The 17,047-nt window shown below is 45.1% G+C and overlaps 1 protein-coding gene across 1 annotated transcript; it reads left to right on the top strand.

Annotated features, from left to right (window-relative positions):
- Nucleotides 1–1,983: 1,983 nt before the first annotated feature.
- On the top strand, nt 1,984–7,172 carry ADCYAP1 (adenylate cyclase activating polypeptide 1). The gene is given in 6 exon segments (XM_059894831.1): nt 1,984–2,107; nt 2,294–2,591; nt 2,904–3,014; nt 5,193–5,324; nt 5,770–5,868; nt 6,983–7,172. Coding segments are annotated over 6 exon segments (954 nt in total).
- Nucleotides 7,173–17,047: the final 9,875 nt, after the last annotated feature.

The following is a 17,047-nucleotide window of genomic DNA, read 5'->3' as shown; positions in this document are numbered from 1 at the left end:
TTGAGTAGTGAATTGGTGCAAGGAGTCTTGGAAATTTTCAAATATTTCTAAAGATTTAACTCATTTCAGAATTCGCGTGGGAGGAAAGAGTAGGATTTTAATCGGGTTCACCTTTGACGTGAAGCAAGGCGGAAGACAGGAAAGCCACAGTCGGTAATAGCTCCGGGCGCTTTAGTAAGAAAGCCGTCTCTGCTTGATTATCCGGTCGTGTTCACCGCCGGCTCTTTGTGTGCGAGCTTACTCCAGAGGCTGAGCTGAACACGGAACACACGCATGTAAACACTCCAACATAAATCAGCGAACATATGCAGTGGAGACAAAGAGATTCATCCCCATGTAGATGTGGTTTGAATCTTTATTGCAGATAGGCAATCTGGAGCATCCCCAGGAATAAACTAAGAGGAAGTGGCAGTTTCTGGCCATGAATGGTCAGAACGAAGCAAAACTTTGTCACCTTGGAGGAAGTATTAAATCTCAAATAAGAGAGCGGGAAAGGCATTGAAAATGAGCAGCATTATAATTTTGTCTTAGGAAAAGCATGCAGAATATAGCTTCTCTAAATGTTAGATCTAAATCATAGTAACAGGAAACACTCCCACTAAATTGCCATTTCCTCTAATTTTTGTTTAAGATCCAAATAATTAAAATGCACACTAATGGTTATCGATGGCTCTGTTTCCTTTTTAAAAGAAATAGACCCGAGTTCTCTTACTGGAGTAGAAATTTACAGATCTTCTTAAATAACCCTGGGATTTGGAAGCTTCCGGGTGGATATGGGCTTCCCTTATTGCCTTCCTCTCCCCACGTCATTTTCAGTTAAAAAATTTTAGCCATCCCCAACGAAGGGATTCCTGTTAGAAACCCTCAGTAAGTGAACTTGTACTGAGTATCCTCGTGCTTTCCCCATCTGTCTGTATTTCCCCAAACAGAACTCAAGCTGTAAATAAAGGGGAAAAACATATTTCTCACTCCCAAATTCTTAAAATTTCAGTTTTTGTGGAAAATACAATTTCACAATTTCAATGTTAAAATTAGTAAGAGCCACAGAAAGTGTGAAGGCGTCCAAATAGGTCTTCTAGAGATCCAAAAACCAGGACTAAGGGGAGACATAGAATGCTCTTTACTCAGAATAAAGGCAGGGGTTGGACAGTTCTCACCATTAAGGGCATTCGTGGACACTGCAAGGGAGGAACATATCTGAACAACGGGGGGACTTGGACGATGAATCGCCACATTAAGGGCACCACTACCAAATCTTCAGAGGCTCTGGTGAAAAATTAAACTAGTGGCAATTCTCAGTGTTTGCAGCATCTGCGACCAAACAGTTCAGCACTCCAAGCCTGGACAGCTCCACAGGCCGCGCTCCGGACGCGGCTTTAACTCTAATCAATTCTACTCAGAGCCAGACTGTCAACGACAGCCAGACTCATTAGCGATTTACTGAAAATCCTCCAAGACTTCCCTTTAAAAACAAAACGACTTCCACATTTAATTGTCTATCTAAAAGAACATACGCAAGAAATTAGGAGATCTAAATTAAATTTATTAATAGGAGGGCTTGATGGTGCTTAGTTCCAGAGCTCAGAGCTCTGATTGCTGGGGCTTGATGAAAAAGCAAAAAGAAATAAGAGGGACATAGTTAAAAACATGATTTTCACCATTCTCAAAATTCTATGAATTCTTTACCCATCCTTGAGAAGTGGGTAAAATTGAAAACAATCAAAATAATTAAACTTCTTTAAAATTGTACTGTATGAGTGAAAGGTGTTTATGAGAAGTCGATGACTCCGGATCTTATCCAAGAGGACGGCACAGAATAGTTAATATGTTCCTTGAGGGACTAGGATGCTGACGTCTTTTTCTGATACCCGATCATTACGTGACTGAAAAAAAAAAAAAAAAAAAGGAAGTCATTCCATGAATAAAAATCGGAGCGCAACAGTGCAACAAAATATTCTGTACTTAAAGGCCATAGGCAGACAGATGTTGACAAAGAAGGCTCTTCCAAAACCATGTTCGGATAGATTTCTGCTAACTGCACATATAAATAGGAGCAGAGGGCCGGTCACCTCTGTAACCACCGGCAGCAGCAGAAGAAGCCGCAGCTTCAGACGCAGCCAGAGGGACTTCTGAGCAGAGAAGGCGCTGCCGACTCGCGCAGCTGCCTGACCGAGCGGCTCCCACAGACGCCGGCTGCGTCGCGGCCCTCTCTCTTTCCTTCGTCTCCTTCTAAGACTTTCCCTCATTCCTTATCACTTCTTTCTCTCCGTGGACTTAAGGCCACTTTGTCCCCCACCCTTCTTAACTCGTCGCCTCCTCTTTCTTCCTTCTGCATCTCTCTCCTCGCCCCCTTCTCTCGGTGTCACGCTCCCTCCTAGTTCTGAGCGTCTACAAACTTTTGAACAGAATACTGGCCTCAGCAAACAAGTCCCTCAGCTCCTCCTGCTCGTTGCTGCGGCTTCTGCTCAGACACTAACGCCAGACGGTGATGCCTCTTGGGTTGTGACTCCAGCGCAGAAACTTGGAGAAGCCCTTTGCCCGCCGTCCTACTTGGCAGCAAACCCTCTCCTGGCAGCGGTAAGAGTTGAATGGTAAGGGGAAAAAAATCTTACCAAACCAAACAACTCACCTGACTGCTAATTCTTTCGCCAGCATCAGGGTACGAGTTAGCTTTCCTTCGTACCAGATCTGGCGAGTTATTGGGCATTGGGTATATACATATATTTTCTAACTATAGCGAGAAGGAAGTGGCGGGGCGCGCCGGCTGTCATTAAGCCGTATTCAATACTGGGAGTCGGAGGTGAGCGCCGTCCCTCCCTCAGTTCAGGGAGTTTCTAGGAGTCGGAGGGTGGAAGGCCAGGGGCGTTCTGACTGCTGTGTGCTCTCTTTCGCGTCCTGCGCAGAATGACCATGTGTAGCGGAGTGAGGCTGGCCTTGCTGGTCTACGGGATAATAATGCACAGCAGCGTCTATTGCTCACCGGCCGCCGCCGGACTCCGGTTTCCTGGGATCAGGTAGGTGCTGGCCGCCCGAGCTGAGCTGAGGCTGGGGCTTCCCTTCCCCCGACACCTCCTCGTGGTCGCCCTCCTGCAGTTCCTCGGTCAGGCTACGACCACCACCTCCCCATGCGCCCCCACTGCACCGCCGCCAGCCTGGGTCCGGCCGCGGGTCACTGGCCGTGGCTCAGCGGGAGGATCCCGGCAGACTCCCCTGGGCCTCGGCCCCCCTCCCCCGGCCCGCCGCAGCCGCGGGGCCCGGGTGGACAGAGCGCACTTCGGCGGGCTGGAGAAACCTCTCCTCCCCCAACCCCTCCCACGGGAGGGGGGCAGGGCCGGGCCCTGAGTTGACTTCTTTTCCCTATTCTTAGCTTGAGTTAGGAGAACTTTGGCTCCCGGAGCCAGTTTGGGGGTGGGGGTGGGGTGAGAGTGAAGCTCCCGTGGTCTTTGCTTTGTTACAGCTTGTTCGGGACTATCGGGGCGGGGTCTCCCTCTCTCTCCTCTACTCTCCTTCTCACCTCAATTCGAATTCTTTCTACTGGAAGAGCTTCCTCTCAAGTGATAGGTTTTCCAACTGCATTTTGAGTCTTGGGGAGAGGGAGTGTTGGCCGGGTAGAGTTAAGAAGAAGCGATTTGAGAGAAGGAAAACAAAGATGAGGGAGGGGGAAATAGATGAAATGGATGCAAAGGAGGAACAGAAAGCAAGCTGGCAGGCAGTACTGGGAGGGCAGCCCTACCCACCCCAGGCAGGAGTAACCCTGGCTTCCCCCCGCCCCTTAATTCCTGGTTTCTAATCGGTCGGCGCTGCCCGGGTTCCCCGCCGCAGCCCCAGAGTCCCGGGCCTGTAAGCGGGAGAGTGGAAGCTCGCCGCGTAGCGCAGCATCGGCACTCCGCTGTGCGCCGGGCTCCCGGCGGCGAGGAGCGCGCGTCCTGCCTGCAAAGCTGCTCCTCCGAGCCGCGCCCAAGAATGATCTCCTTAGGGGTCGCTGACATTTGATTTGGCCGGAGAGATGGGTTCTGGCTTCGGTATTAGGATTCCAGCATCTGGGTACGGGGTACGGGGTGGAAGTGCCCAGAAAGACCCGGAGACTCCGAGCAGCCGGGCCAGGGCAGAGAGGCGCGTCGCCGAGGAAAGGCTGGGTGTGGGGCGAGCGCAGCGATGCCTTGCCCCTACCTCTCCACGGATGGAGGAAAGGCGAGCGGAGTAATGAAGTATGGCTAACCCCTCCTAAAGCGCGCTACTTGCCTTGGCCGCTTTCCCAGTCTCTCCAGCGGCCGAAAGCGAGTGAATTGTGTATACTAACCTACCTCTCCCGTCCTATATCAAGGATTGAGGCGGTAGGTAAGGGCGACAGCGAGATCGTTGTCTCTCGGTCCCCTGTTGACCCTTTGACCCCTTCCCTTTGCCTCTGGGTTGAGATGCTGTCCCGCCGCCCCGCCACCGCTAACATATTAGCGCGAACTATCTACTTACTGGACTTAAAAGCCCAATTTCACCCCCAGCTATTTTCAAAGTCCCGTGTGCCTGGCACTTTCTCAGGGCAAGAGGTACCGGAGGGCGCGGACATGCCACAGAATGAGCCGCAGCCAAACAGGTTAAGTTTAGGAGCATCTATTACTCATGTTCCTGCCAGATCCTCTCCCGCCCAAAATAGAAGCCGGAGGTTCTCCGTGACCTACATCTGCGCGGGGAAGGACTCCCCTGGGCTCGGAGGCTGGGTGGGGGTGGCTGCTGGCGTTGGCCGCCGGACTCCCCAGCCATCCACCCTCTCTGGCTCCCGGCCTCCCCCATCCGGTCTTCGCGTGGCCAGCATCTCTCTCCTAGAGCCCTTCTCATCTCCGCCCACTGCTGCTCGTGGACTGAGGCTCAAGCGCCAGGCCAGGAGCCGAGCGGTCCTCCTCCGTGGCCAGGTGTGCGAGGTCGGCGCAGACGCCTCGGCTTCCCAGTGCCCGTTGAGGCCGTGGCCCGGGCAGGGCGACCCTGCACCCGCGAGAGGAGGGGTGGGAATTTCTGTTGGGTGTAGTTTTCTCCTCCTACTTCTACCCGCACCCCTGTCCTAGAAGAAGAGGCAGTTCTCCGAGGGGCGTCTTTAGGAAGAAGGAAAATCGTGAGAGCCCCTAGGGATCTTTGGGTCCTCGCAGAGCCAGGGAGGGACCTGTACTGACCACTCCTTGTGCCCCCGGCTACCCCTGCAGGCCGGAGGACGAGGCGTACGACGAGGACGGAAACCCGCTGCAGGACTTCTATGACTCGGATCCACCCGGCGTGGGGAGCCCCGCCTCCGCGCTGCGCGACGCCTACGCGCTCTACTACCCGGCGGAGGAAAGGTACCACCGCGCGGCCCCGCGCCGGCCCAGGACTGGGAGGGAGAAAGGGGCAGGGGGTGGCCCATCGAATAGGTTCTTTTTCATAAAAGCCCTCAAGCCTCTCCTCTCCCGGGATGGTTCCCACGAGAGCGAGAGAAAGTTAGTAGCGGGCCGGTTTGTGTGGACATGAGGGCCGCGTGGGGACTGAAAGGTCCGTAGCCCAAGGAGTGGCAGTGACTGCGCGCCCCGGCCGCGCTCCACACCTGCGGTCCCCGGACGGCAGGACGAACTCCGGTTCCTGACACTCACGGGAACATCCCAAGAGTCATTCCCGAGTGCCTTGCCTCTGGGGTTTTCCCCGGCAGCCTCCCGGAGCAGCGGGGGGCGTGCGTGCCCAGCTGGGGACCCGGGGCTGCCACTTGGGGACAGTCAGTGACCCCAGGTGCGCACTTTGCCTCCTTGTTAGAGATTTCGCCCACGGGATCCTTAACAAGGCCTACCGCAAAGTGCTGGACCAGCTGTCCGCCAGGAAGTACCTGCAGACGCTCACGGCCAAGGGCGTGGGGTAAGAGTTTGCGAAAGAGTTAACCCGCGCGTAATGACGCGCCCCCGCGCGCGCCAGGGTGGGTATCTGTGCCAACGCGCGCTGGGCGGGCGGCGCAGCTTCTACGTCCGTGCGTGCACGTGGGGCCGAGGGTGCGTCTGCGCCGCAGGGTCTGCCGGGCCAGCTCCCGGACGCAGACTAAGGTTCGGAGACCGCGCCTTAAGTTTGGCCAGAGAGCTCGGGAACTGGGCGAGGAAGGGAGAAGGCAGGAAACCCGGGGAATCTGATCCGTTTTGAATAATTGAAAAAAAGAAAAAGCCCCCCTCCCCCCCAAGGCCTTCAGAACCTTCAAGCTTCGTGGGACGATTGGCTAGGATATCCTCTAAGCATGACTTTTTCTTTCCTCATTTTTCTTTCACTGTAAATTCAATTCGAAACAAACAAATCCTCAGATTTGGACACTTAGGGAAACAGTTTTTGCTCGTGCCAGACAAACCCAGAGCACAGGGCTTGCGTGGAGCATCTCTCGCAGAAGGCAACATTTTAATAAAGCCCATGGGACAAAATATTACATTTTCCGCAATTAATAATTCATGCGATGAAAAATATTGCCTACAGCCTGTCGACTTATGTTATTATCACGTTTTTCAATTTAGCGCGCAGGAGAGGAGTGTTTATGTCTCACTAGGAATTGCGAGATCGATGTAAACTCCACGGCAGCAGCCAACGTGAAATTTAGGGCTCTTCGGTTATTTTCTCTGTACGTGGGGGCGGGTGGGGGTGTGCCAGGAACGGTCAGGACGATTGAGCGCAAAAGCACGGATGGTCAAATCTCAGAGGGCAGCGTTTGGAGAGAGGTTGGCCTTAAGTCGCTTGCCTTTGGCCCGGACCTCATCTGGGGCCCGTTCTGTAAGGACTTAGTGCCCCAAGATCGTCGATGGGGAGGGAGGAGTGAGGGTTCCCATCGCAGCCCTCCCTCAGGCTGCTCTCTGGCCGAGCAAGGCGGCGCGGTGGGCGCTGAGAGCCGGCGCCCTCCCTGAAGACTCCCGCTTGGGGTGGGGCCCGTCTGCCTCCCGCAACTATTCAACCTGTGTCTCCCGCCCCGCCACCCTCTTCCCGACCCCTTTCCTTGCAGTGGGAACCTGGGCGGCGGCGCGGACGACGACTCGGAGCCGCTCTCCAAGCGCCACTCGGACGGAATCTTCACTGACAGCTACAGCCGCTACCGGAAACAAATGGCTGTTAAGAAATATTTGGCGGCCGTCCTAGGGAAAAGGTACAAACAAAGGGTTAAAAACAAAGGACGGCGAATAGCGTATTTGTAGCGATGAGTTACCAGCTACCCTGTGTATACAACCCTGACACACTGAAAAGTCATTTTCCCAACTGACTGAACAGTCATCGCTCTTGTGTTCTGTCCAAACATGTATTTATGTATGAAGTAAAGCCATTAAATGAATATTTTGATAATAATATTGTTTTTCTTTTTACAAAGCACTAGAGAATGCACAGATATACTTTGTGGACCAATGATTGATATTGATATATATATATTACAAATATATATTAAGAATATATATATAAAAGTATAATCGAAAGCAGTTCAAAGTGTGCACAAGGATTGAAAGTTCGCCTGAGCTGTTTGTTTTTATATAAAATAAATAGAAAAATAGACAATCATTGTTTTGAATATTACTCCTATTTTTGTAAACTGGAATTAAAAGGATAGTATTTTTATCCACTACAGGCCTGAAGATATTAATACCGACCATTTGCTACTGTACATAAACAGTGATGCCCTGCTCCAGGGAGATTTTGAGTAATGATTTGGGAGAATTGCTGAAGGGCACTCTTTCCCAGTGAGTCTTTGGGGCAGGCTGCTTCAATCCCAGCTGGACTCAACTAGCCACTGTCCCCCTCGCTGGGTGGCAATTCCAATACTTCTGCTTTCTTGGATTCTATTTTTATGTGTATTTGTTTCTCTTCAGACTCTCATCCCAGAAGGAAATTCTCCGGATCCAAATTGCGCTTCTCCCCAGGATTCATACCACTCCCTGGGGGAGGAATTGGACTGTACAGAGAAGGGAGACTTGAATAGGAAGCTCCCTTTTCTGTACTTTCAGGGACCCCAATATTCCAAGGTTAGGGCAATTGGAACAAAGTGAAGGAAATGTAGGAATATTGGAAAAGGCAGAGCGTAAAGCAGTAGGAGGAGGACCCTCCTGGAGAGGGACTGGCTGGGGGCTGCCCCAGGCCTGGGAGCTGGGCATAAGCCGAGTCCCACCGTAGTCCCCTGCCTGCCTGACTTTGGGCACTGGGTATTGGAAATGGTTGCAAAGTACAATGTGTTTTTCTCCAGTGCTGTCCATGCTTCTCATCTTGTGAAATGGCCAGGATCCTCCCCTTTGAACCCTGCTCTGTAGGAGCCACCCTTTTCTTTTGTGGTTTTCTGAAGACTCTTCTTTCCCACCCTCTCACACCAGTTTTTAAAGTACTGTTTACCATTTTTCATTCACTTCTCTTAAACTTGTAATGCTTCTTAATTTTTTTGTTGTTTGATGCTAGCACTTATTGTAAAGTGTAGGAAATCTTGTGTAGTTACCACTAAGTAATTATGCACTAAATATGAATCTTTTGTTTCTTGTTGATTGAGTTTGTAGGTAAAATGTATTTTTCTACATTATGGCTTATTGCTTAGTAAAATTTATTTCATAAAACCAACCTTTGTCATATTAGAATGTGTAGTGTTCACATGTTGGTCAGTTGTACTAACTGATAAATCATTTAAACCTCATCTTCATATGTATGAGTACTATCTTATATTTGTGGTCAAGAGTGAGGTAAGCAAGCTCCAACAGGCCCTGAGAATGTCCCCTTGTATTCTTTCTTGGCTACAGAAAGCATGTCTGTCTGTTTCCTATCAATTCCTTGAACCTGTCAAGTAATCTCAATAAACAAAAGAACCTTCACCCAGCAACCAGATCAAGCAACAACAGGCAAACCAGCCAGCCAAACTCCCAAATTTCAGGCCCAAGTTCTTTTGAAAAAAAAAACAAAACAAAACAAGAAGAGATTAAACATTAGCTTGTAAAGTTTAAAGGACCTTTCCTTTTCCTTTACGGATTTGATCAGTATGAAGTCATAAATCAAAGAAAACTGACTTGGATTTGCATTCCCAGGCGGGATGGATGCTGCCAGGAGATCACATTGCAAACAGTGAAAGCACAGAGGCATTCGATCTATGCCTGAGTCCTGTGTACAGAATCAATCTTTCTTTAATTCTGCAGTCTCCTCAGGCAATGTGACACGGGATGCAGTTTGCAGCTTTAGTGCCTTTCTTCGCCTTTTAAATCGCCACGAATCACAGATGGCTATTTAGTGGCCCTACAATGCTGCAACACATCGGCTTGCATTTTAGTCTTAATTATTTGTTTCTTGGATAATGGGCAGAGTTTTCTGTATTTGTGTCAGCTGTTAGTGGTGAAATAGGTCTCTAGTTAACCTTTTCTTTACGAAGTCTAATTTAGTGTTCCCGTGGCTAGTTGCAAGCATTTACAGTGATCACCCAGTTTAATCTTTTGTATACTTTTTAGAAATGCCAAGAGCCTTACTAACCTGGAGCAGATTTATGATATAGTGATAATTTAGATAGATGTTAGTCTTGAAGCTCTTATTTTATGTGCAACTGATTATAAAAACATCTTACCCGAGTATTATTACACACATGATATCTATAATTAGGACTTTGATAACTGTTATATAAAGTGTGTAAAATTTGTATGAATAAATTTTTATAAACAATGCAACTTCGTCTAATGTGTGGGGAAAAAAGACATTCAGGAAATAACTACTTTAAAATCTCTTAAAGTATTTTCTTTAGCAACCATAAGATTTTTCATGCCTGGAATATCTATCTAATCATCCATGTATTTTCATAAATTGTACTATAATATCTGCTTGATGGGTTACTGAATTCGACTAAAAATTTAAAGTAGCTTCTCAGATGGAGACGCCTAAGAAGATACTAAGCTCATAAATAGGTGAAGATATTGGAACCTTTATAGGATGCCCAATTTAGATTAATTTCCATCCCCTAGTGTGTAAATACATTGCTCAGTATTCAGAAAGTTGCTATCCAGTGGTGGGAGATAGTAACTGGGTATTAATTACACCTTTGAAATAGAAATCTAACATTGTTATTTTGTAAGTAACTCTGCACACTAAATTGGTCTCCATAAAATTCTGTATAAAAATGACTTAACTTTGGAGGTTTAAAAATATGTTTAGAGATCTATAAACAACTGTCTCTGATTAAAATGCTTTGGGCAGAAGGAAAAAGGATATGAGTAAGCAAAGAGTTAATTAAATATCTTTAAAAGAAAATGTACTTTGAAGTCCAGGACAAAATGTGAAAAGTCATTTGTGGATTTTTTTTTAGTCATATTAACAAACTTTAAAGCAAAGCCTTCATATGAAATTCCCATAGATTTCTCAGTGGTGTTTATTTTGGAGCCCTTGCTATTTCTGGGTTAAAAAAATGTAATAAAAGTCACTTATAATAAGTCACATACAATTTAATTTAAATTGCCAAATTTTCATCCTAAATATTAATGCATACAATTAATAAATCAATAAATACATCACAATAATATTAAAGGACCAGTAAAAGATCTGCAAGGATTCAAAAACGATCTTTAGAACCTAGCTCAGTATTCAAGGCCCAGAATCATATAAGGAGGAGCTTATGATCTAGAGGTCTCATTTGTAGTGTATCTAAAAAAATGAACAGTAAAATTCATATTTACATTGGATTTTATTGGATAAGGAGTTTTTCTTCTCCATCTTTAAACTGCCTCCTCTGCCGCGCCCCCTCATGGAGTTGCTGAGTATATATATACATATATATATACATATATATATGTGTGTATATATATATGTATATATGTAGTATGCTAGTGTGCTAAGTGGAAGAATGAAGAAAAATGAAGCTAATTTATTTGGTTGAGGGCTAATGACTTGTTGAGAAAATAGAAATAAGCCCCAGACTGGCTGACTTCAAGTGAAGTTAATTGTATTTAGCAACTTTCTATATTCTCTTACGTGGGTTAACTCAAATGATGGTTTTTCCTTGGAGGGACTGATATATTTAGGTACCCAAGAAGTCATCAGATGTGCCCTATTGGTGATAGGGCTGGGGACACATTGATTCAATACAGTATGTATTTACTGAACACCTAAAATGGACCAGGCACACTGGTTGAGAGAGCCTAACTAACACGTGGGAGTTAAGCTAGTATTTTTTGAAAGAATATTTTTCTGCAACAGGATCACATGGGGGAACTTGTTAATAATGCAGATTTCAGGGCTTCACCAGAATCAGTGAATCTGCATTTTAAATAAAAACCGTAGATTAATGGGCAATAAAGTTTGAGACTGTCTAGATCTAGAATTTGGCAACATATGTAGGCACATGTGTGTGCTGGGACTATTTTTTTTCATATTAATAAGCAACAGGTTATGCTATCTGTACACAGTAATAAATATATCAATAAGCTGTATTCTCCCAGGATGGACATTAGGTTCTTGGGAAGTTGTAATATTTTCTTTAGGTCACTAAGTTCATAGTTAGCATTATTTTACTTATACGTTCTGGTTGGACCTCTCTGTTAGAGGAGCTTCTGGAAGAAGTGATCCTGTAAATAGAGTCTAAGTAGTTCAATCACATGACTGAGAGATTAATGAAATAATAGAACCCGCGCAGCTAGCTGGCAGTAACTGCGGATCCAGAAGTCAACTTGCAATTGCATTATGTCCAAATTTGGCTTGAATGTGTCCCCCCAACTGTTTACAAGATGATTTTACTTGGAGGCTCCACTGACCTCACACTCAACCCTACTGTTCACACTGTTACAAGACAGGGAACCAACATCAAGTCTGAGCTCTTCTCTTTCTTTGGAACCCTTCTTTGAAGAAGGGAAGATGCCTGCTTCTCTTTCGGCCTCACCACTGGCTTCCTATGCTGGTTCGTAACAGGTCAGCCTGCCCTTGGTCATTTCCCCTTCAACCAGGTAGCTTTAGCTCCTTCTTCTTATCCCTCTGATGTTCTGGGGTAGCCTCCACTGTCACAGGGTCCAAAGTTCCTCATACTCTGGACCCAACACGATCCTTCTTCTTTAGAAGGACAAGTTCTTATCGGTCTTGGAAACTTGAATGCTCCTTTTCATCTCCCACAATTCCTCCGTGGCCGGAATGTCCTTTCTCAACCTAACCCAACCTAAATATTCTGTAAGGGCTGACTCACACTCTCCTGTTTTAGGGATCTTCTTCAGCCTCTCTGAGTAGCATATTGATACCTCCACCACCATCCTTGCACTTGTTTCCGGTGACGCTTACTCTCTGCAGCAGTACTTCTGATCTTTAATTCCACGCTGCTCTGCCCTGTTCCTAAAGTGTTTTGTAAGTGCCTGGCTTGTCTCCCCAGCTCCATGACCTCCTGGAAGTCGTGGATGACAAAATGCACGTTAATGCCCAACACACTTCTGGGAACATAATAAATACCTCTTTTGAGTGATGGAAATAACCAGAGGACTTGCAGAATTCACCTTGACATTTCCCCTTAGTCTAATAGGACAGCTACAAAGTGTATGTAGGAAGTGAGATTAACTTATTAATTAGGTGTTCATTGTAAATCAAACTAGATCTTACTCCAGGAAAAGCTACATAGAAAAGAATGCCAAATTAATTAGGTGTGTTTCCGCGATAAGATAAAATGAACTTTAAATTCGTATGTAGGCAAAAGGCTGCGACAGACTCAAGCCACCAGGCCTTAAGTTTTTCATCCTGATAAAGAAGAATTGTATTTCCAAATTACAGGGAATTCACCTTACGCCTCAGGAAAGTCATACTTTTTCCTAGAATAAAGGAAAAGGGATTTCTTGAGAAACACTGGGAACTGGACTGCTCTCAAAGTGAAAATTAACAGGGTAGTTATCTGCAGCTGTCAAACTTCTCCCATCAACAGAAATGTGATTTGGAACGTAAGTTCATAGACAGGAAAAGGCACATAAGGAAAGACATTTTTTAACAACAGTGGAACATTGTGGTAGGTGATGTCATCTGGTCTAAGTTTATTTTCTTCTAGCTAAATCTTTGCTATATATTACAGAATCCTAATTCAGGGAGGACTATTATCTATAAACCTAAAAGAAAACAGACAATATGGTATGCATCTGCACACATTTGCCCTCTTTTTAACTACCTGGATTTACTCTTGAACACAGGTCCCTCATGCAGCTCTTGGCTTTTATGGGATGCAAACTGCACTTCTAGATGTAACTAATCAGGATAATTGTCCCCCCTGACCACAATTCAGGGCTTGACATGTTACCCATTTCAGGATAGTGGGATTAGAGATTTTTTTTTTTGCTGGAAGCTTCTAGGAAAGAAGTTCTTTTTTTCCTTCTGAATGGCGTGGTGTATGATTTAACACAACATATAAGAAGCCAGCCTCGCAATGGAGCTGACACCATGAAAGACAGACAGGAGTGATAGGAAGAAACACGTCCCTGAAAACAACATTGAGCCCTTGAATCAAACAAACCCTGAAGCCTGAACTGAACGTTCCTGTTAAATAAGCCCATAAATCCCCTTCATTGCTTAAGCCAGTTTTGTTTGTTGTTTGTAAGTTAAGACCTGTGTTGCAAGTCATGGACACCCGAATCATACTGGCTGGGTATTTTTTCTTCATAAATCAGGAGAGTGTTAAAACTGGTCTGCAGAAGTTCCAGCCAAAAGGAAGTGTTACAGCTTCCATTGCCCCAGTGTTCCAAAGCCTTCACATTCTCTGCTAAAATTTTACTTTAATGTTTAAATATTGTAAAACATCTAGAAGTAAACCCAGTAACTGCTTTTAATTATAGTAAGAAATATCCTGTGAGGACCCTCACCGTCCTTTGCCATCAACCCTGCTACTTCGCTGAACCACTAGCATCTTAGAACTGCTCTGCTCTGAAACTTTTTTGAAATCCTGCCTTTCCCTGTACCCATGAAACCTGTGATAAAACTCAATAGAGAGCTATTTTGCAAGATAGTTTGGCTGTTTTTTTACAAAACTAAACATACTCTTACCATAAGATTCAGCAATCAGGCTCCTTGGAATTTGTCCAAAGGAGTTAACAACTTATGACCACACAAAAACCTGCACACAAATGCTTAGTGTTTATTCATAATTGCCAAAACTTGGGAGCAACTGAGATGTCCTTCAGTAGGTGAACATCTATGATGTTCTGATGCGCCCACCCCTACAGTACTTGTGAGAGTTCAAATGTCCAACTGACATATTCACCTGGATGTCCAAGCTCGTTAGGTACCCCAAGCTCAGTATGTTCCAAATGAATCATTATCCACATTTATTCCTCGTCTCTGTTTTTGACATCATTATCCATCATGTTACCCAATCTAAATACTTCAGAGTATTCTTCTCTTCCTTTTCCTCCTCTTTACTCCATTTATTTAATCGGCCAGTAAGTCTTAACGGATTTTCCAATCCTATCTTCTGCGGAACTCCATATTCACATAATCTTTTGCTGTTTTTACAGTAGCCTCCTAACACTTTGGCTCCACTTACTTCTTCCTAGTCATTCTCCTCTGCCTCCAGAATGATCTATCTAAGATAAAATCCTGGTTATCTTACCTCCTTATACTGGCTTGAAAAAATTTTTATGATTTCTTCTGGCCTATTGGATGGAGTCCAAAGTCTTTAGCATGTCTTTAATAATTTCCCTCTAACCTACCTTTCTCTTCTCACCTATCACCTTCTATTTGTGGGTCCCTCTCTCTAGAACGCTCTTCTATCCTTTTTTATCCCCTGGTGAAATGCTACTAATCTTTCAAGGAAGGACTAGCTCCTTTCTCTGTTTTCCTGCTGCATTTCTTCATACTACTAGACATGCATACACATCTTTTGCTGATAAGATGAGAACCTAAGGACCATAATTATTCAACTTCCAACGCTTAGGGCCTGTAGTTTCTGGCACATAATGGACACCCAGTCACTACATGTTGAACTGAAATTAATTCCATGAAGTTGGTGAATGATTATTCTCTATTTAGACACTAGGAAAAAAATAATTTAAGGTATAACATGAAGTATTTTGGTTGGATATTAGGAAGGATTTTGACAGCAACAAATACTTTTTGAGTGATTGAGTCAAAGCATATTCCTTTGAATACCCAGTGTTTGTGTGCCGAGGTTGTTTGAGGTCTGCAGGATTGTTTCCCTCTTTGTTTTTCTTATTCTCTTCTCACCCTAGCAGGTGATAAATCTTATACTCTCAGGTGACAGATGGGAACAGCAACACAGAACTTCAACATGGTAGGTGCTCACTGGAAGTTGTCCGTTGACTAAATGGATTTGTTTTCTGAGAAAACATAGGCCACCAATTTAGAGCCCAAATTCCTTGGAGTTGCTTAAAGGCCCCAAGTATATTTGACCTTGTGCACTGACTTGTGTGTTTCCAAAATTTAAGCTTTGATGAGAAATTAAAACAAAAAAAAGAAACACATTCACACAATGGACATGAGACTTTCTTGAGTGGTTGGGAATTTTCCAACTCGCTTATATATGCAGATGTTCTTGGATGAGCCCCTGCTAAGATCTCTTCTGGTTCTCCCACTTTGAGTGTAAATAGGGAGCATCAGAGAAAGGCCGTCTGACTTCTTTAGTGTCATACACTTGCCTGTGGAAACCAGATGCTCAGTCCTACAGTGAGCTGGGGAAATAAATGATGCTCTTAGCATTAATTAGATGGAAGCTATCTTGGGATTGTGATTTTGCAGGGGCACATCTTGCTCACATAACTTTCATAATTATGTAAGGAGCTGATGATCCCATTTGCAGATTCTGTCTTCTGATCATGAGATTATTTATTGTGCTTCAATTAGAAAGAGGGAAGGAGAAGAAACAAAAATGTGAACCAGATCAATCTGCTGATTGCTAGGCATCCTGGTGAAAAAGGATATTGAAGCTGCTAAAGCAAGTCCTCTAGATTTCCCATAAATCTAATCAGTGTGTGTTTTCCTCTAGTATCATCAGTAATGGAGAAAGGATCCTGTCTTTTCTTACTTGGATCTTTGTTTGAGATGTAGTAAGGGAGAACTACTGTTTTTTTGTTTTTAAACTTTAAAGCTGATAGTCAGTCTATCTTTTTTTCTTTTTTTAACATCTTTATTGGAGTATAATTGCTTTACAATGCTGTGTTAGTTTCTGCTGTATAACAAAGTGAATCAACTATATATATGTATACATATATCCCCATATCCCCTCCCTCTTGTGTCTCCCTCCCACTCTCCTTGTCCCACCCCTCTAAGTGGTCACAAAGCACCGAGCTGACCTCCCTGTGCTATGCAGCTGCTTCCCACTAGTTATCTGTTTTACATTTGGTAGGGTATATATGTCAATGCTACTCTCTCACTTCGTCCCAGCTTACCCTTCCCCCTCCCCGTGTCCTCAAGTCCATTCTCTACGTCTGCGTCTTTATTCCTGTCCTGCCCCTAGCTTCATCAGAACCATTTTTTTTTTTTTTTAGATTCCATATATATGTGTTAGCATACAGTATTTGTTTTTCTCTTTCTGACTTACTTCACTCTGTATGACAGACTCTAGGTCCATCCACCTCACGACAAATAACTCAATTTCATTTCTTATTATGGCTGAGTAATATTCCATTGTATATATGTGCCACATCTTCTTTATCCATTCATCTGTCGATGGACACTTAAGTTGCTTCCATTCCCTGGCTATTGTAAATAGTGCGGCAATGAACATTGTGGTACATGACTCTTTTTTTTTTTTTTTTAAACTCATTGTTTTTTTTTGTTTTTTAAAAAATTATTTATTTATTTACTTATTTATTTTTGGCTGCGTTGGGTCTTCGTTGCTGCACGCAGGCTTCCTCTAGTTGCAGTGAGCAGGGGCTACTCTTCATTGCGTTGCGCGGGCTTCTCATTGTGGTGGCTTCTTTTTGTTGCAGAGCACAGGCTCTAGGCGCACAGGCTTCAGTAGTTGTGGCACGTGGGCTCAGCAGTTGTGGCTTGCAGGCTCTAGAGCGCAGGCTCAGTAGCTGTGGCGCATGGGCTTAGTTGCTCCGCGGCATGTGGGATCTTCCCAGACCAGGGCTTGAACCCATGTACCCTGCATTGG

The sequence above is a fragment of the Balaenoptera ricei genome, chromosome 14 (genome assembly GCF_028023285.1).
Source record: "Balaenoptera ricei isolate mBalRic1 chromosome 14, mBalRic1.hap2, whole genome shotgun sequence".
Taxonomy (NCBI): Eukaryota; Metazoa; Chordata; class Mammalia; order Artiodactyla; family Balaenopteridae; genus Balaenoptera; species Balaenoptera ricei.
Note: the sequence above shows the minus strand (reverse complement) of the source record. Positions and strands in the feature narration are given on the sequence as shown.